The 20,162-nt window shown below is 47.2% G+C and overlaps 1 protein-coding gene across 8 annotated transcripts in view; it reads left to right on the forward strand.

The window, feature by feature from the left end:
- Nucleotides 1-13,820: 13,820 nt before the first annotated feature.
- MAP4K4 (mitogen-activated protein kinase kinase kinase kinase 4) overlaps nt 13,821-20,162 on the forward strand; it is a 149,103-nt gene continuing 142,761 nt past the window's right edge. For all 8 annotated transcript variants that reach the window (XM_052664863.1, XM_052664864.1, XM_052664868.1 and 5 more), the window contains exons 1-2: nt 13,821-13,971; nt 14,346-14,411. In XM_052664863.1, the coding sequence (XP_052520823.1) occupies nt 13,915-13,971; nt 14,346-14,411 (123 nt within the window). In that variant the 5' untranslated portion in view covers nt 13,821-13,914. The remainder of the gene's footprint in view (nt 13,972-14,345; nt 14,412-20,162) is intronic.

Genomic DNA, 20,162 nt, shown 5'->3' on the forward strand with positions numbered 1-20,162 from the left:
CATTCCCCTTCCCCATAGTTAACGGGTTTTGGCCAGTGATACTCTCCCTGACTTTTTGGATTTGATTAGAAAATAATGATATGACGTGCAGGCAGGCAAGCACAGAAACCCTAACAAGTCAAGCATGTGGTTTCACAAGCTCTGACAACAAGTTAAATATCCCCTTCCTTCCCCCACTTATGGGCCTTAGAATTCCCCATTTAGGGACATAGAAAGAAATGTAAGGAGCACCAAGACAAAGCAGAGAAAGCACTTGCCTCTGTCTGCAGCTGAGTGCAAGGAGGCTTTGGTTTCTGCAAAAGGAGCTTCTGCTAACTATTGACAGATTAGATGTTCGTCTCAAAGTGTAAAAATATAGATCTTCTGAACTTTGCTGTATTTATGAAAAAATGGATAAGAAATGAATTTAAAAGCCCCACCTAAAGATTTGGCTCTCCTTTAGCTTCTGTCCCCACAAACACTGCTTGCCTTCTCCCCAGAGGGCTCCTCCTGTCTTCCTCATTTTTAGGGTGGAGGCTAATGAGCCTCCCCGGCCCTGGTAAGTCAGAATTAATTAACGTGCAGATCCCTGCAGGCTCCTAACACCTGCTAACAGAGAATCCAGCCAGTCTCTCACGGTGCCTTTCAGCACGCAACAAGCTTTAGCACCTGGGATAAGGGAGGGCTGCAAACTCTGCTTTTGCCTGCATGTGTTTATAAGGGAAAATAAAAAAATAAAAAAATTAAAAAATAAAAGCCAAACTTCAGAGTATTTTGCAAGATTTTATTTTTGTTGTTGTTTAATTTGGATCTACTTTTTCTGCATGGGAGGGGGCATCTGCTAGCAGGCAGCTCTGTTTCTCACCATTCCCGGGTTGGGGAGGCACTTCTAGCTGAGTTCTGCCTCTCTACTAATGGGCACCTCTCTCTGCTGGCTGGTGGTTGCCATCTGTGGCAAATGTTGTAGAGGATGTAGTCATTCATCTTGGGATGCAGTTATCTGATGCAATGGCTCTCTAGGGACTGATTCAGGACCACTATAGTAAGGATATTGCAGCTAATTGGATTTTTTTCTGCCCCAAGCTGGGTTTCCAGATGTGACATGGCGGCATTGCTTTATTAACTCAGCAATGCTCACCTACTCTCCCTGTTACAGAGGAATGGATTTATTTTTCTCCTTTGGTGTTGAATCACAGTGTAGTGGGGGTGTTCCTGACAGGTTCTGAGCAAGAGCCAAGCAACTGTCCTTGCCTGCTAGAATTTTACAGTAGACACCAAGCAGGGCTGTCACCCTGCTGAATGTTGGCATTTAATATTTCAGGGAATACTTTCCTGTTATCTCCGCTTGTAACTGACTCATTTCAGAGGACTGGGCAAACCAGAAATAAAAAATTCCCAGCAACATTCTTTGGTGATTCATTCAGGTGCATAAAGCCTTTCCAAATGCTCCCCCATAGCTAACAGGACAAGCATTTTGTCTGTGTTTTGCTGGCTCCCATCCCACCAGAGCCTTAACCAAGCTACTTATGAACTGCCACCATACAGCCCTCCCCTGCTCTAGCATACGTGCTCTGCTCCTGCACTGTGCCACCCTTGGTGCTCTGGAGCCCTTGCCACAGCTGTTTTGTCACCCTCACTCCACAAAAACACAGTACTGGTTTCCACTAGAGCCTGTGGCAGGGAAGTAGTTACATGGCTTCAGGCTGACATGGAGCAATGGTCTTGTTTCATCTGCCCATGCTGCTCGCTGGATGTTTGTTCCCTTCTATGTCACCTTTTGGAGAGAGATGACAGACAGAGGCCCAAATGGAGACAAAGTGATCTGCTGGAAGTTGTCATTTAGCAAGCCTCGCTTCCCTCACAGTTTTGCTACATGTTTTTACCAAAACTCTCCAGGACTCTCCAGAAACCTGCAAATAACTTTGGCAATGGCCTCCATAAATGTTGCTCCACAGCAAGAAAAGCTACATGCAATGCCATCTGCATCAGTGTTAGAGGCTTAACTCCTTTGGAGACCTTATACCTGTGGACACACCTGTTCTTGTCTAGCCTATTTTACCCTATTTTTCCACCTCTCCCCCTCGAAATTTACCTCTTTTCTGTATTTTCCCCCATCTGTCAGCAACAGGACAAGTCTCCTTTAGTATGGACAGCCAGCTGGCGCTTCTTTGCCCCCCACTCTCTCTGCTAGTACCAAAATAGTGGTCCTTCTTATGATCTTCCAACCTGCCTTCCCACACAGTTCCCTGTGAAGCATCTTCCTAGCATGCTGTACTTGGCTTGCCTCAAGGCTGCAGCTCTTTAACTAGAAGACACGCTTCTGGCATTCCTGGGAACCGGATTAAAGTCATGCTGGCAGCTGCCCTCTGCCCTTGTCTATTGCAATAGCTCAAAATGATGCCAGCAGCCCTCTGGGTTGCATTGTGAAGAGGGTTGCCAGCAGGTCGAGGGAAGTGATTATTTTCATCTGTTCAGCCCTGGTGAGACATGTCTGCAGTGCTGGGTCCAGTTCTGGGCTCCTCATCCAGTATAGCAGAGACAGGGACTTACTGGAGCAAGCCATAAAAATGATGAGGGGACTGGAGCATGACACATGAGGAGAGGCTGAGAGCTGGTACTATTCAGCCTGAAGTAGAGAAGACTCGGGGAGGATCTTATCCATGTGCGCAGATACTCAGTGGGGTGACTAAACTATCAGACTAAACAGTTCCTAGAGGCACCTTCCAGCCTCTGCTGTTCTGTGATGCTGCTTGCTGATCTTCATGCCCTACAGTTAAGTCCCTCTTCCTTTACTCCTATTATCCCTCAACCATCTTGTGGTGTGGTGTTTGGGGCTCCTGGGGGAAGTGACAAATTAACTCCTCTGCAGCAGACACTTAGAGTTACCTGAGCAGCTGAAAATGCACACCTAGTTTAGGAGTAGATGAGAAAAAAAGACTTTCCATAGGGTGTTAAATCCAGGGAAGGCATGTGGGATTCATCCCGTCTAACTCTGTGTGTTTACAGTATAAGCATTTACATGTGAGTTGTGCATCTCAACTCCCTTCAGAGTCAGTACAGAGAAATAGGCATTTCTTGATGGTGATTTGTGTGACCTGTTTTATATCATACGAGATGAACCATGCTCAAGAAGTGTCTTTCTTTCACTGATGGCTTTTGGCAGAGATTATAGGAAGAAGGTGAAGTTTGGGCTTCCACACTGTGTATAGCTTATGACATTTAGGATGATTCCTACCTATGAAATTTGCACAGAAGTGTATCTCTTATTATTTAGAGTAAATTTTTACACACCATAAACTGCAATGAAATTTGATGAATATCTCCCTGCCTCAAAATAGGACTAAACAGGCAACTAAAAAACACAGGCAAGCCACAGAATGCTGGAAATTCATACAAGCAATCTAGGAGCAGAATGGGTCCCTTCTTTTTGCTTCCACCAGAGAGTACTGTTGAGGTACAGCTCAGAAGCAATTTGAGCAATGGGACGACACTGGGCCAAAGCTTAGGGCCCCAAACACAACCCTACCTACTCCTTATGTGGCTGGTCTCTTCAGACCTGAGTCTGTGGGATTTTAGGGAACACATTAGTTGCACAGTCCATATTACAATCTCTGGAGTGAGTAGAAAAGAACAGTGGAAGATTGCAGCCAGGGCAAGGTGTCTCAGTATGGAGATATCTTAGCTCTTCCTTTGCAACTCTTAGCTCAGACTTCTTTGCATACATGCACCAGGAACGATTTCATGAGGACAGATGATCTTCACCTCATCATGTTGTTGATTGAACTTCTTAAAGGAACAAGCAGCAAGGAGGTAATGTTTGTCCTCAGCAGTGTTAGGCCCACTCTGGAGTCTCAAATGACTGAAAAACACTGCAAGATGGCACAGCCTGTCTTATCTCAGCATTTGAAGTATGTAGAGGCAGCACAGCATAAAACTATGCATTCTGCACATGCTGGCACATATCTGGAGAGCATCGACAGAAATCTGATCAAATATGGCAGTGGTTTGCCTATGTAGCATGATGCCAGCACATTCTATAGGAAGCCAGATTGCATAAGCATGCTATACATAAGCTGAGGTGGCAGTGTGGTGAGTGTGTGCGTAGGGTGAGCCTGGGTGCCTTAGCCTGTCAGACTTGCTGCAAGGGTTCTGTAAAAAGAAAGCATAGCGGCAGATTTCATCAGGCAAAGTCCTCTTTGGGAAGGACTCTTAGCCTCAGGATTCTTCAAAGGAAGTGACAACTTTCAGATATCTGTATGCATTAGCAGGAATTAGAGAATCGTAAAGGTCCCTTCCAATCCAAACCATTCTGTTATTATGTGATTCTATGATTTTGGAATATTTAGGATTGCAGAAAGATTTAAGATTGAGAAAGATTATATAAAGTCAATTGCCAAGAAAAAAGGCACACAAAGAGTCGTCAAGAATACAACAGTTAATCTCAAGTTAAGATAGTAAAACTAGCTCCTGGCTTCAAAGAAATTGTGACCTGTGATTTCTTAGCACTTGGGTAAAGCAGCGATCTTTTTTCTCTAAAGTGCTTGAGACCTCAGATAACTATGTAAGATTTGGGTGATATTAAGTGTAGATACTATCTGTTGTCTCGTAAAATAGAGTATGCAAACATGTTGGAAAATGCTGTGTGATGCAAGGAAAGATTTTATGTCTAAATAGAACAGAATTATCTTGTCATTGTAACATTTAATCTTCAAAAAAACTATAAAGTATTTCCATCTTACATTATTTTGGTGGTGAGAAGAAAGTGGCATGGAAAAAATGCTTGGAATGCCTAACTCTAGGGTGCTGGAACCTTATTTAAAACTGTAATTTCATCTCTTTGCTATTGAATTTTTAATGGTATGAAAATATATCTTCATGTTGTTTCCCAGCAGAGCTGAATGAATGGCAAGGCCGAGCTGTTTTTTTCCTCTGCTGTACGTGTGTCCACCTTGGCAAACCAAAGGACCAGTTCCAGTGCTGGCATGATTCCATGGAGGTCAAGAGTGTTCCAGCTACAGGGGTTTTTGTCCCCAGTCTTGTTAAATTTCAAGTGCAAGAGAAGACTAGTTTGGAAAGCTCACATTCATCCTCAATGTGCAGAATTTCAGATCATGACAGTAGTAAAAATATGTCCTTAATCTCCTGGAGGAAATCAAGGGCTCAATCAGGCAAAGAATAGCAGGGAGAGTCTGAGTACATCTAGCAGTATCCTGGAGAACTCTGCACAATGTTCTTTCCAAGTGCTTAGGAAACGACACAGGAAATATCCTTATGCAGAAGCACGTATTTGCATGCCATTAACATCCCAGTGCTTAAGCTGTCCTCTAAACTGGACCTTACTCTCATGATGCACATCTTCATCTCATCATTTGTCCTTATGCGCTTCCACCTTCCTGGAGTAACTGTTCCACTCTGGGCTCGTGAGGGCAGGGAACAAGAACAATCAAAGCAGCAAAAGCAATTCTCAAGTGCTGTTGGGAAATCATGTGCTGTTTTTTACTCTTTGTATAAATGTTCCTGCTTTTTCCATTTCAAAGCAAATTGAACAGAGGGCAGATTGCCTATTCACTGCCTAGGCACACTTGCATCTGATGATAAATGCTTGCACTAAATACACTAGTCTTAAGTGGGAGAAGTTGGTCAACAGAGCGACCATGGAATTTCACTACAAGAGCTGCACTCTTTTGCAGCAATCAAGTCTTACCCATTGGCTTCACTTTGCTAGTCCAAAGAGTAAATGCTATTTACCAAATATTCTCAAGCATGCAGGACCTTGCAGCTGAAAATCCTACAAATTACCATTGCAAGAGCACTGACCAGCTGCCCGGCATTGATCTCACTAGCCTGAGTTGTTTTCAGTGCAGGCTTCAGCACCCGAACTCACCATGCCAGACTCTTCCATGTAGTCAATGCTGTGACACGATTCCTCTACCCTTCTTTAGCTGTGCCCTGGAAGTGCTTACTTCCTTCTGCCACCTGTTAAAGGCAGCTTAGGCAATCAGCTTAGACAGACATCCAAAATGCTTACCATGTGTGTTCAGGTGAACCCCAGAAGTCTTGTCCAGAGATAGTAGTTCTTTGTGAACCTTCTTTATTCAAAAGTGTTTCTTTTGTGATTAGAAGGTCCCCCAAACTCTCCATATTTCAGAGGAGAAAAGGATTTCATTGATTACAAAGTTCCTGTCCTAAGAGTTACAGCGAGGCACTTCTGTGTCACAGCATCTCTGATATTTGACTTTCTCAAAACCAGATCACAGAGGGTAAATGTGTTTTACAAAAGAGCCAGCTGGTCAGTAAGAAGATCCAGAATAAGAGGAACAGAAATTGCCCTTTCAGGCCAAACTATAGCTAAACTCCTCACGCCAAAACCCAACAGTGCCCCATAACATTCAGCCTTTTGCTTTATTTTGATTACAACATTTTGTTTTTAAGAAAATAATACCCGGAGGATTACCCTGTGTCAATCACCATCCCAAGGGTGACTAACACCTTTCATTTCAACCATCTATTATGACCACTGGGTGTCTTTTGTTAAATTACATGCCGCATGGTGATGCCTGAAGGCTTTTTCTCTTCCCACAGACCTTTCCCTGGCATTTCTATTGATACGTCAGCAATAGCTTTGTGAGAGCTTGGCTTTGGTGTCGGAGGTAGCTCACAAAGTTTCCAGTGCCATTTTGCCATCTCAGTCTCCCAGCACCCATATATTCCTTGCTGCCTCCACAGTCTCTTTTGTGACAATACTACAGTTGTCTGTGGGATCATACCAAAACTCTGAACTGATTCACACTAAAGAGCACTTCCTCTGGGGATTGTTACTTCTAACTTGGTTAAAAACCTTGAACCACATACCTTGCTCTGGAGGTGGGGGATGCCCATGGACAGGACAGTGCTCTGTGGTGGGAAGCCAGCTATGAGGCACCAGGGAAGGGATGAAAGGGAACATTTTAAGCTAGCTTCCCTGACAAAGCCAGAGTTTCATGAAAGTGTGGCATCTGTGAACCTTGTGCTGTATCAGATGAAATTTAAGCCAATTAAGCCAATAATTTTGTTCTAAGTTTCCTTCAACAGCTCTGGGTTTTTAATTTTTCATTTGAGAGGACAGCCAATTCTCACCTATGTTCTTTCCCTCCCCCTTTCTTTTGCATTTTAGTGATCATTCAGGCTTCATTTTTAGAGTTACTTTCAAAATGTAACTTCCTACTGATTGTACAATAAAGCTAAATAAAATCTCTTCAGCATTCAAATAAATGTCACCTGGAAATCAAAGAAGAAAGCTTTCAAGGGGCACACTTCAGTAGCCTTAATACTTGTTTAAAATATATGCTTTATACTTTAATTTCTCTAATTTACCTCACTTACAGCACAGTCCTCAAAGATTTATGAATTCATAGGGAGTTTGCACACTGCATGAAATTAAGCAAAGGGATAAATTGGTAGGATTAAATGCACCCGTACTCAGAGCAGGGGCACTGTGGGACTTTATGCCCTCACAGGTTTCCTGCTGAAGTCTGCTGTTGGCAGAAATGCATTGACTTCATCTGGTATTGCAATGGAATCTGTACCAGCTCAGGCCATGATGACAGGACGGTTATTAGCAGATCTGTCAGCTTTATGAGCTCAACTTGCCCTGGAGCAGCTGCAAGCATACAACAATCTTCTTTCTCTTCAGTTAGTTTGGTACACAGAAATATTTCTGTGCCAGCTTTATGCTTTTTTACCAGGTTTAGGCTGGCTACAGAGAAATTGACAGAACCTGGTCCAACTAAAGGTGTTCTGTGACTAAATAAGTCCTTCACTCACACAGAAAGTCTGTAGAGCTCACTGCTTTGCATCATGTCGTCGTGGCATCTCTGACGCAGCACATGGCATATAAAGACTGCATTCAGGCCCATGCCAAAAGAAGGCCTAAGTTTATGAGAATGAAACTCCGCCTACCTCTTCAAAAGCCTAGTGAACTTGCAAACTCGAACTACATTTATATAAGGTGCAGAATTATGATAGCACAATCCAGCCATCTCCATGTAGTCTTCCACCACACTGTGAGCACAACTGAGCACAATGCAGCTGAGAGCAGCAGAGGATGTGGGTTTCAGCAGGGGCTGGGGAAAGGCAGGCATGGATAAGGTGAGACCCATTTTTCCAAACAGTACAGGAAGCACTGTCTAACTTCATGCTGTCACCAAAATTAGAAATAAAGGGGTCTATTTCCAGCTCTGGTGAGCATCTCCAACTGCTCCTGAGTGAGATAAGGGACATCAGGATGAGCATGAGGGGGGACAATACTCACTGAGGAGGTCTGACTCAGAGAGAGGAAGTTTGGTCAAAGCAGCTCAGATGTGTCTCATGGCCCTGTATGAGAGGTGAGGTGCCACAGCTGGGTCATAGGAAGATAACCAGAAGGCAGCTGAGCTGCAAAAACAGATAGCCTGAGACAGCCATCTGAGCTCAGTAGCAGCATGCTTTGTGTGATGGATAGCAGGACCAGAAACAGCTGGCTGGTTAAAACTCAGTGAGTGAGCAGTGTCCGAAAATATACCCAGGATCTTCTCCATTAGCCCAAGCACGCAACAGTATTTTTCTGCCAAGCTTATGCATTTTTGCCAGCCCTAAGTTTGGCTGCAGGACTGGAATCGCCCTTCCTTGCCCTGTTTTGTTGGAGGGATGGGAGCAGTCTCCTCATACCAGCTACAGCTCCATTGGCTTTAAATCCTGTGTGGGCATGTTCAGAACCAGATGCAAAATGCCCCAGCTATTTGATGCAAATTTGTAAACTTCACTCTGCTGGTTCAGATCTGCTCATTGATCTCTCTGGAAGCACGGCTGTCTTGAAAAACTTCATTTCAGCCATCAAATCCCTGTGTCCTACAGCTTGGGTGGACCTCTAGCTATAGATGTCCTCTAGTTCTAGATGGACCAGATCCCATCTTCCTTCTTCACAGACAGCATTAAGGTGCTATAAGCACTGTGTTATGAGCTCTGTTCTTTTCATATAAACATTGTCCCATGCTCATTTATGATCTGGATAAAATCAGAGCTGCTGGATGCCCTAGTGCTGCACTGATGAGATATCAATTTTTACAGGGCTAAGGTTACCTTGTCTCCCAAGGCTATGCTGCAAAGCCATTTGAGGTAACGCTTTCACCTGAAAGTACCTTTTAAGACATAGCTTCACAATACCTAAGTCTCTTGTGATAACAACTGGAGGAAAACCTGCTTTCACTTTGCTGCTGACTACTCCTCCAAGGCAGGGTCTTCACAAGAGGTGAAGCAAGCTCTACAAAAATAAAAAACGTTTTCTTTTTTAGCTCATATCACCCAGCTATCTGACTACAGCAGAGGGGAGCTGCATTGACATATCTGAGAGAGCAGCAGTGATGTGGGTCCCAGCAGGGGTTGAGGAAAGGAAGGTACGAATGAGGTGAGAACCATTTCTCCAGACAGTACAGGGGGCACAAGTCTAACACTTCACAGTATCAAGCAGGTCAAAATCACTCCTATTTTCCAAATAGTGAAAGGGAGGGGAGGCAGGAAATGAGATGCCCCAAGGCTACAGGGTGAATCAGTAGTGGAAACCAAACGAAAATTCAGTACTTCCTGTCTCTTTACTCATCTGCTTGAGTACTGTTGATGATTAAACTCTTAGAATATTAATGCAGTTGGTGACCTCTAGAACTCTGGTCAGAGATCAGGACCCCAGTGTATTAAATGTGGAAAAGAATAAAACAAAGGCAACTTTAAAGACTGAGGGGGAAAAAAAATAGATGGCAAGAAATTTCTTTGTAAGCAGAAATGAACGTTGGGCTTCCATTACCCCACAGTGCCTCTTCCAGAAAGGAAGGAAGTTTCTCCAGCTCTACCCTGATGGATCCATTGAGAGTTCACACTGCCTTCAGCCGCAATGGCCCCCACAAGGCAATGGCTGCCCTTTCTCCCCTACACACAGCTCTGGCCCCTTCACTGCCCTCCCTCCTGTCAGTGGCTGCTCAAGCAGGCAAAAAGTGAGCCACCAGCCTGGGGAACTAAAACATGAAATTTAAGCACTAAAATTCAAAATCCATTTCCTTTCCTTGGTTTACTATGAGTAAGCCCCAGCTTAATGCACAGCTGTATGAATGCTGACACAAGGGATGAGGTGCCAGAGGATAAGAATGAATGGCTAGGGACTGGCAGGCTCTAGCTGTCTCTTTCAAGGATGCTCAGAGTGCCTGGGAAACTACAGATTCCCTGTTCCCCTGCTTCTGTGAGCACAATAAGCAGGAAGAAGTACAACCATGTATGTGGGTCACAGGAAGAAGCGCACTGGCCCCGCAGCTCTCTCCGGCTTAGTTTGTTGTTAGGAAACACAGTCACTTGCTGCTTGAGAAGTGGGGGGACAGATGGATGGATGGACACTATGCATGGGGCTGAAATAATCTTTCAATGGATTTTAACCCCATTATGATTTGTAAGGCCATGCTACTGTATAGAATCATATAATATCTCAGGTTGGAATGGACCCAGGGGGGACCATTGAGTCCAACTCCTGTCCCTTCACAGGCCCACACAGAAAATCAGACCATATGACTAAGAACTTCCAAACGCTGTCCAAACGCTCCTTGAACTCCAGCACTTGGGTCCGTGCCCACCGCCCTGTGGCATTCCAAAGATGCCCCTTTCCCTGACCCCCAGCTGCCCTCCCCTGACAGCTCCATGCCGTTCCCTCGGGCCCTGTCGCTGTCACACAGAGCAGAGCTCAGCGCTGCCCCTCCGCTCCCTGTGAGGAGCTGCAGCCGCCATCAGGCCTCCCCTCAGCTCCTCTGCTCTGCGCTGAGCACACTTAAGGGCCGCAGCTGCTCTTCACGTCTTCCCCTCTAGAGCCCTCAATACCCATCTCCTTCAGGGATCCTGGTTTAACTCTGTGAGGAAGAGCTAAAGCAAACTGCTCATCTTCTTCCCAGTGGTTTCAGATCCTTATTTAACCTTTATGCCTTCTAAACTGGGCAAGCTCACCATGCTGGTGCAGAGGATGATGAACATGTGAACCAAGCGGATTTGGCCACAGGCAAAGAGACTTCTTCCTCAAGAAAGCAGCTCTTTCATCCCTCAGCTTGTGCAGGGAGGAAAAGGAAGGTGAGGCAGTGTGGTGCTTCTCCCTGAGAACCAGAAGGAAGCAGTCATATGGCAATTCATTCTCTTATGGAAACTGTTTTTTCTCTGAAGTTACGGGTCATGACAGTTTTCAAGGACTCACTGTCTTATCATCAGCACTTCTGCTTCCTTACCAGCATTCTGGTAGAATGCTAGAATAAATTACAAAAGTCATTACAGTAAAATACAAGCTTAAAGCAGCAAGGGACCACCATGGTGGAACCGCAGCAGGAATGGAAGGGCTGCTTTGAAAGTGATGCCTCCTATTTCATTAGATTGGCTCATGACATCACAGGTAGATGTTGGTGAGATGGCAGTAGAGGCTGAACCTTCCTGTCAACATTACATTTTGTTGCTGGGAGGGAACAGAGGGTGGTCTGACAGAATGGTATCTGACATGGGAGCACGAATGAAGCAAATGCATCACTGAATTCCTCCATGCAGAGAAAATGGCAGCCACTGACACTCACTGACTCTTGCTGAACATTTCTGGAGACCAAACAGTGGATGTGAGGACAGTGAGGTAGTGCGTTTCAGCAGTGGTGACAGTGGGTCACCTCCAGTGGTGCAGATTGTTACAAGTACGGCATGCAGGCTCTTGCTCATCACTGGCAAAAATACATAGTTAATGGTGGTGGCTATGTTGAAAAAATAGTGTTTTAAAGCTGAGAATTTGCTCTATCAAACAGTGCTGTTGAGCTCTTTGTATGGCTTGTAGTTTCCACAGAAATAAATAGGAGGAATTACTTTCAGAGAGACCTATGTCTCTGGGAATTAATAGAAAGGGGCTAGAAAACAGGGCAATGACATAAGACTGTATGTGGCATCCCACGCCATGAACAGGGCATGGAGATCCCTTCCCCGTCTTAAAAATAGGAACAGTTCAACAAAGGACTACATGAAATGACTGCTGCTTACAGCATCAGTTGAAAAGTCAGAAAAACTAGGGGGGGGGGGGGAACACAAGCCTACAAAAAAAGAATTCCTGCAGAGAAAACAAATAGGAGATGGTTGCTGTCTCTTCCAATACAAGAACCAGCAGGGGCTTCCTGCCAACTGGACTCAATGGCAATGGACAAAATGGTCTTCAATCCAGCAATCTGTGGAACTCCCTGCCAGAGGACATGCAGAAAGGACAAGTTAAATAGCCCAAATAACAAAACCAATCCGCTGTCAATACATCTTGGTGTAAATCCAAGGCTAAAGCTCGCTGCACACCTCTGATTCCACCACCCCTGTGCCTTCTTCCTCTGCAGAGAACACAGCGGTCTGCTCTCGGCCTAGGTTTGCCATCTTGGTAACAACACTCAGTGAAAACGCAGCACACCATTAAACTGTTACGGTAATTTCACCTCACACTTTCTGCTCAACAGGTTTGCTCTGTTTTAAAAGCATGTTTCTGCGATACTTATAGCTACGTATATGTAATTCTGTGGTTAAAGCCGAAGAGACAGGAAAACCTTGGTTCCCACAGGAAACACGCCCCAACCTCTCGCAGGCAGGTAACATTTTTGCCATATCAGTGCGATAAAGAACTTCAAGGGAAGATGAATCCTGCCAAGGTTTACACCTGCATGCGACTGCCTGCTCGGGAGAGGTTACTGGGAGTTTTCCACGTGATGAGGCTGTTGCTGGAGGATCTCCTGGGCGGGCGCGAGGCCCGAGCCGGCTCTGCCTGGCGGCGAGGGGCGGCTGGGAGCGCGGAACTGGGCGGGGGTCTCGGAGGGGTGACGGAAAGGTCCCCGGAGGGCAGAGCGCACAGCGGGGGGTGCGGCACCCCGGGACGGCCCACGCCGCCCACGTCCCCGCCAAGGACACCGGCGGGCCGCCCCAGCCCGGCCTTCGTCGCCTGCAGGGCGGCTCTCGGGCTGCTGCCGGCCGGGCGGGACTGCGAGGCCGTCCCCGCCCCGGCCCTCGCCCTCTCTCTTTCTCTCCACGAATTTACCCAGAAGTGCTTTGGTGCGGGCGCGTTTCCGCCGGTTTTTCCTGTTGGAGAAGGGAAGGGGGAGCTGTTTTCTCTCTCTCTCCCTCTGCTCGCAGTATATTTTGTATCCCTTTTCTCCTCCTCCTCCTTCCTCCTCCTCCTTCTTCTCCTCCTCCTCCTCCTCCCCGGCTATCTTTGTCTGGCTCGCAGCACCCCGCTCACGGTGCCCGCCGCCGTTTCATGCCAGGGCAGCGCCGCGGGGAGGGCTCGAAGGCGGCGGCAGCTCCGCCGCGGCGCTGGGCGTGAAGCCCCCCATGAGAGAGCGGGGCCGCGCCCGTCGCTTCCACCGGCTGCCGGCGTGAGCCGTGCCGGGCCGAGCCGTGCCATGCCCGGCCGCGGGGAGCACCGCGACGCTGCCACAGGCTGCCGGCCCCGGCGCCGCTCCTGCCGCCGCCGCCGCGACATGGTGTGAGCGTCCGCCCGGGCACCGACCGACCGACCGACGGACCGGGACGCCGCCGCCCTCCTCGGAGAGCCCGCCGGACCGCAGCACCTCCGCTCCGCTCCCTGCCTGCCTGCCTACTTCCCTCGCTCCCTGCCCGCCTTCACCTCCCGCCCCCCCCTCCTCCCACCCGGCAGCCATCCATCCATCATCCCCCCCCGCCAACCCCTCCCAATGCTGAAGAGTTTCAACCCGCCGGGGCTGGAGTGAAGAAGGGAAGGGCAAAAAGGAGGAGAGGAGCTCCGCGCCATTCGCATCGTTCTCGGGGAAAGGGGGGGGAAACGGGCGGCCTCGCTCTTATTTGACAAAAAAAAAAAAAAAAAAAAAGGAAAAAAAAAAAAAAAGGAAAGAAAGGAAAAAAAAGAAAAAAGCCTCGAAAATGGCGAACGATTCTCCTGCAAAAAGTCTGGTGGACATCGACCTTTCCTCCCTGCGGGTGAGCGGTGGGGCGGGGGCCTCCCGAGGCCGGCGGGGCGGGGGCCGGCGCTCCCCGGCATTGCGGCCGGGCCGGGTGCGGGGAGCGGGGCTGGGGGAAACGGGGGAGCGGGAGTCGGGGAGCGGCGGCCGTGTGCGGGGCTTCCCGAGGGGGCGGGCGGGGGGAGCGCGGCCCTGGGCCGCTTTCCTTTGTTTGCATGCGTTGGCATGTGCGTGGAAAAGCAGGGCGCAACAGCTGCACGCCGCCGGCAGCCCGGCTCGCTGGCTGGCTCCGGAGCGGGCTGGCAGGGCTGTGGCAGCGGTCATCGGCTGGCAAAAATGTGAACCCGCTTCTGTTTTGTCCATCTCCCGACCCTTTGCCCCTTTCCCCTGCAGGATCCCGCCGGGATTTTTGAGCTGGTCGAAGTGGTTGGTAATGGCACGTATGGGCAAGTCTACAAGGTTGGTGGCAGGATTTCTCTTTTCTCTGTATTGCTGTTTTGTCCAGACGGGAGCTGGGTCCTCCGCCTGGCTGATGATGAGCAGAGGGGTTAGGGTGACAGAAGGGCTCTCCTTGTCACTGCTGCAGCCCCTGACAAGTTTGCCGGCCTCTGTTTTTGCTTTCAAAAAGGAGCACCCATCCCAAAACAGCCATAATAGCCCCCTCTCTCCCAAGGAAGAGACCAAACCACTGTCAGTGTGTCTGAGCTTTAGAAATAGCTCCTAGTGCTCATTCAGAATTGCTCAAATCCTCATGGAAGTTACGGCTGCTGCCATGATGGGAAACAAAGGCTCTGCCCTTGGTGGGAATTGTCACCCAGTTCCTTGTTGGGAAACCTTCCCAGGAGCCTGGAGTGCTGAGCACTGCTCTGACAGAGGGCACACAATGGCCATCAGATCAGCGTTGGAAATGAGAGTGTTATTTTGTGAAAATCAGAATTCCCAGATGAACCTGTTTGACAAGTGTATGCCTTTAAAAAATAGAAATAGGAGAGTGCCCGTGTGGGTGTGAAACTAGCCTACTTTTTGTTTTTTTTTTTTATTTTTTTTTCCCTCCACTCTTCAGTCAGTGGAACAAACAAATCTCAAGATTGCATGACTTTGCAGTGAGTGGTAGTGACCAGGATGACTAATTATTCATACAGTCTTAGTAGTTGGCTGGAGGTGGAAGGATCTCGCCTTAAACTGTACAGAAATGCAGGCAGAATGTGCAGAAGGAGGGTGAGATAACTGGAAGAAGCCGAACATGCCCAGCTGCTTGGGTTTTTTTGTGCTTATAGATAAGGCAGTGCAATTTTTAAGCATTCCTTATGGCGAGATGCTGCTGAAAATGAAACACATGTTGGTTTGTTTTGAGGGCGTGAACCTCTGCCTTTGTGCTGGAGCAGGCAGCGCACAGCATGTGCGGTGCGAGTGGTGGGATGGTGGGGCTGCTGCTCCAGGCAAGAAGCTGGGATCCCCAGGCTGAGGGAGGGGGCAGTGGGTTGGGATGGTGCACTGGCACTGCCTGCTCTCAGGAGGCTGGGTTTTTTGCTGCAATCCTCCTGCTCCAGAGCTTGCGTCACCTGAAACCCTTATGCAAAAAATCGTAGGGCACAAAAGGTGTGACTTTATCCTCTTCTGTTAATGATTGCAATGTAGTGCTTTGTTTCTCGGTTTGCTTGCTAATGCTGTGACTTAAACCAACCATGACTTTGTTACTTAACTGGCTTAAGCCTAGAAATTGTGAATTTGGTTTCTCTTAGCTGTGCTATAGCTCTTCCAGTAAAGTTACTATAGGAACCACCCTCAGCACGTGTGCTTGTTGCTGTGGAAGAGCAACCAATAGCCGGAGGTGCTATGGGCATCAGTGGCAGAGGTGGCAGGCGGCTGCTGTCCTGGCTGTGATTTGTGTGTGAGTCAGACCAGGTTTTCTCTGGCCCTAGAATCATGGAATCTCAGAATGGTTTCTGTTGGAAGGGACCTCGAAGTCCACCCAGCCCCAACCCTTGTTGTGGGCAGGACTGCCCCCCACCAGCTCAGGCTGCCTAGGGCCCCATCCAACCTGGCCTCGAGTGCCTCCACATATGGGGTAGCACAGCTTCTCTGGGCAGCTCTTCCAGGGGCCTTGCTGCCCTCTGAGTAGAGAATTTCCTCCCTCCCTGTTTCCTCTTGCTTAGTAACTAAGGACATGGCATCCTGGGCATCAGGAATATGGGAAATGGTTAATATTGGTATGCTTGCAGCAGTTGCCAGATGTTCCTAAGCTCAGGTGTGAAAGTTTGGATTTGCACAGCCACTTCTTTGCTTTGTACGTGTATGTGAGGTGTGTACACATAGCAGGGTAGCACCTAAACAAAATTTTCCTTTTTCTGATTCCAACTCAGTTCCTTTCTTCCTCCCAGCACCTCAAGCTGGGAGCCCCACTCCAAGCCCTGATTCTCTGTCACCAGCAGGCATTGGCATCACTGGCATGGCTGTGATGTCACACAATCCTGCTGGCAGCAGGATTGGCTGGCGACCTGCCATTTGAGGAGGATGGGGGCAGTTGGTGACGTTATTTCTTTGTCTGGCTGGGCGGCACCAGGGTGGCACTGGCGGTGCCCGGCCCTCTGGGGCCTGCAGGCTGGTGGGAGACTGCCCTGACCTGGGGGGAAGGCCACATGTGGGCAGACCATTCCCTTCTGAGCCTTGGCTGGGCCTACTTGAACATAGCTCAGGGTTGGCGAGCTGATAGCTCAGCTATTTATTAACTGTGTGTATGTCTAGCTGTATAGATACCTACCTGTATGCCCCCACAAAATAAGAGGTTGCTCCCTGCCTGCTGCTTGGCACCTGAATGCTGCTCCCTGACATAGAACAGCATGGATTCCCCTGGGATTTTAAGCCATTTTTAAGTGGGTTGGCTTCTTGTGACTGCAATGTGATGTTTGAACATGCTGAGTTTTGGGCTGCTCTGCTTGATGTGCATAGAGTTGAAGTAATTTTTGTCATCACAACCCTGCTGTGTCTCTCCTGTATACTTGGAAGTGAACTGGGATAAAAATGAGCTGAGGGTCCCAGATCTGTGTGCCTATAAAGCAGTGTCAGTCCTTGTGTGGAGGAACGCTTGATGCATCCCTGAGGAAAGCAGGGCTCTGCAGCTTGCCATTGCAAATCCTGGGCAATGGAAGCCCAGCTTGGAAGTGGTTTGCCCTTTTGGAATTGGTTCAAAATCCGTGGATGACAGCACAAAAGGAAGAGGGAAGTTTTTCAAAGCAGTGTTTATTTTAAGTTAGCCAGCAAGCAGTTAAGTTGTGTGGGATGCAGTCAGCAAATTTACCTTGGAGTTGCTGCAGCAGCAAGTGGCCACACACCCCTGATAACTTTGCTTTTGTGAAGAGCCAGGGTCTGACATTTGCTGGAATTGGGAGAATTTTTCCCTCCACTGGTCAGAGCTCAGTGGGGTGCTTCTGGGCAGGGCTGACTGCGCAGGGATTCCCCTTGCAGCCCTCCTCCAAGCAGTGGGATGAGGATTGTGATGCACAGCTATGAACTGCAAGCAATGGGGGATTTTGCAGAAAAACAGCAGTTGGGCTTTTGGTGCCTGTTGCTGTCTGGCAGAACAAAGGCCGTGCAGGCAGTCCTGAAGTCCTTCCTGCTTTATCACAGCACTTCAGTGTGACTGTAACTTGCAGCCAGCTTCCCAAGCGATTGACTCTCTTAAGGATCCTTTTTTTCATCTTTTGCAAATAGTGAAAGGGCATTTTTAGCATTGCTGTGGTTGAATTTTATTTTTCCTTATGCTGCAATGAGCTTAATCTGAAGTTTTGCTTACACAGAATAAAAACACACCCGAATTTTGCCTTGAGATAAGATTTGAACTGGTTATTTCTTCCTTTTTTTTTTTTTTTTTCATGCAAAAATGTGAATTAAAGGCATTGATTGATATTTTGCATATGTACAAATCTGTACCATCTCATAATTCCCAGAGGTGTAGGGCTTATTAGTGTTGCTGTTGAGACTGAACCACATTGACTTGTTCAGTCACTCTTTTTGTGTGTGTGTGTGTGTGTATGTATGTTTCTAAGTCAGCTGACCCTCCCAGATAGACACCATAATTCTCCCTTAGCAGAAATGATGGGGGAAGGGTGGCTCCTTGAGAGTTCTGAGGTGTGTGGCAGGACTGCCCTAGAAAGCTCAGAGTTAGGGGTGATGTTTCTGATTGTCCCCAGTGCAGGCTGGTGTGGGTCTCTAGGAGCCTTGTAATAGTTAATTCATAGTGAAGGCTTCTTTTGTTGATTTATGTTGCAGCCTTCCAAAACTGCATGTAAATGATGTGTATTGTCTAACTGCTGGCGCATAAAAGGAAATGATGTAAGATGTGATCGTTTAAATGCTGTTAAATGCTGATTTGAGAAGAAATCAAAACTTGGATAAATATTTTCCCACGCTAAGGATACTTTGTTTTTGTCTTAGTGGACTTTCTGTCCTATATAAGGTGGCTGTGTTGGGGTAGGAAGGGAGGACAGCGGTTGATATTCTGTGTGTAGTCAGATTTTTTTTCCCCTTCTCCCTTTTCTTTCTTTCACTGCTGAACAGCCATCATTGTGGATTGAAATGATTTTGTTAAACATGAATACAATTCCAGCCTTATCGCTATAAAGACAAGCTGTGCTGAGGAGCAGTGAGGTCACTGGCTTTCAGAAACTGGTCCAGACCAGCTCACTATGAACTTCTCCCATTCCTTCTCTTATTTTTGGGGGGATTCTGTTGCGAAGTGGGAATTTGCTGTTGACTGGTTCCAGAGTAGGCTGGAATAGTAGCATTTCTCAATGTCCTACGGTTAGATGCGGCCCTTAGGCCTCTAACTCCACCATCCTTCAAAGTGGCTGAACTTTAGACCAATTCTTCATCACCCAAATTCTTCTTAATTAAATATACAAAAGCTAGGCAGGTGGCCAGTGGGGATTACTGATATTTATTTTTATTTAAAAAAAAAAGGAGAAAAGAAAGCAACCTGCCAATTGTGGGTAACTGTGTGTTCCTCTCACTCTTCCTCCTCCAATCCATCTGTCTTTTTGTCAAAACATCTTTTTTTTGCACCTGGTATTAAATCCAATGGCAGGCTCTTGAGGCAGGGACTCTATTAATGTAATTAGACCAGGTTCCAGTTCTCTGGGACCCGGATGTACACAGTGCTTCAAGGTGATGGATTTAACAGTATTCAGCCCAAAGTGTTATGCTAACTCATAGGAAGTTGAGTTGGTGTTTTTTTTCTTTTTTTTTCCCTTTTCTCCTGTTGGAACAATTAATGTGGATAAAATCAGAGCTGAAATTGTATCGCATTCTCTCTTCTTGTTTGTGTGCATGCTCTCCCTTTTACCAGCTGAGCTGCTGCTGGCAGACGTGTTCCTGCTGCCCAGCTTACCCCCATTGACATAGGTAGGGGTTGTGCTTGTAATGGAAATTTTGGTGAGTTGTTATCAACTTCCAGGCACCGGAGCCTCCACGGCAGTGTGCAGAAATGCATATTTGCCTCTGAGGTGATGACAAGTCTGTGCCTCTTATCCTAGGGGACAGTATAGAGGAATGTTCCTAAAGGGGATCCTGTCTTAGAAGAGATGTTCACCCTTTGCATTTCCCTGCCTTCGGTGTATACGTTTTTTAATATAAAGCTTTGGAGCAGATTTTTCTAATGTGGTCTAGTGTATGTTTGTGAGTACGAGTTGTGTTCCAGGCGTTTTCTTTTCAAGTGGTACTTCCTTTGCAAACTTGACTTTAGCCTGGTAGGTTATGTCCCTACTTTCTCAAGATATATTTTCCGTGGAGGAAAATGGTATTTTTATTTATCCCTTTACGCATTTTTGACTATATGCTTCTGGTCCTCCAGAAGTATTTCTGTTTGCCTTTGGCTGACATTGATATTTAAGCTCAATAGCATTGCCTTGCACAATGTGAGCTTGACTGCAGTCAAAAGTTACAGTAAGATCCTTATCTATGGCATTATTTTAGATCCCTGTCCAGCTCCCACTGGAAGTTAATGGAAAGAATTCAGTTCACTTGAACAAGAGGTGGATTTGGGAGGGGATCTCATAGTTTTGCACAGTTTTCTTATCAAATACCTTAGGTTCATAGCAGTATGGGTCCCTGATTGTTTCTCAGGTTGGCATAGGCTCAACAAAAAGATACTGTGGTCTCTGTAAGTAATCAGCTACAGGAAAGGGGAGGGAAGAAAAAGCAATTGCCTGGGAA

The sequence above is a fragment of the Tympanuchus pallidicinctus genome, unplaced genomic scaffold (assembly GCF_026119805.1).
Source record: "Tympanuchus pallidicinctus isolate F22 unplaced genomic scaffold, pur_lepc_1.0 scaffold6, whole genome shotgun sequence".
Lineage (NCBI taxonomy): Eukaryota > Metazoa > Chordata > Aves > Galliformes > Phasianidae > Tympanuchus > Tympanuchus pallidicinctus.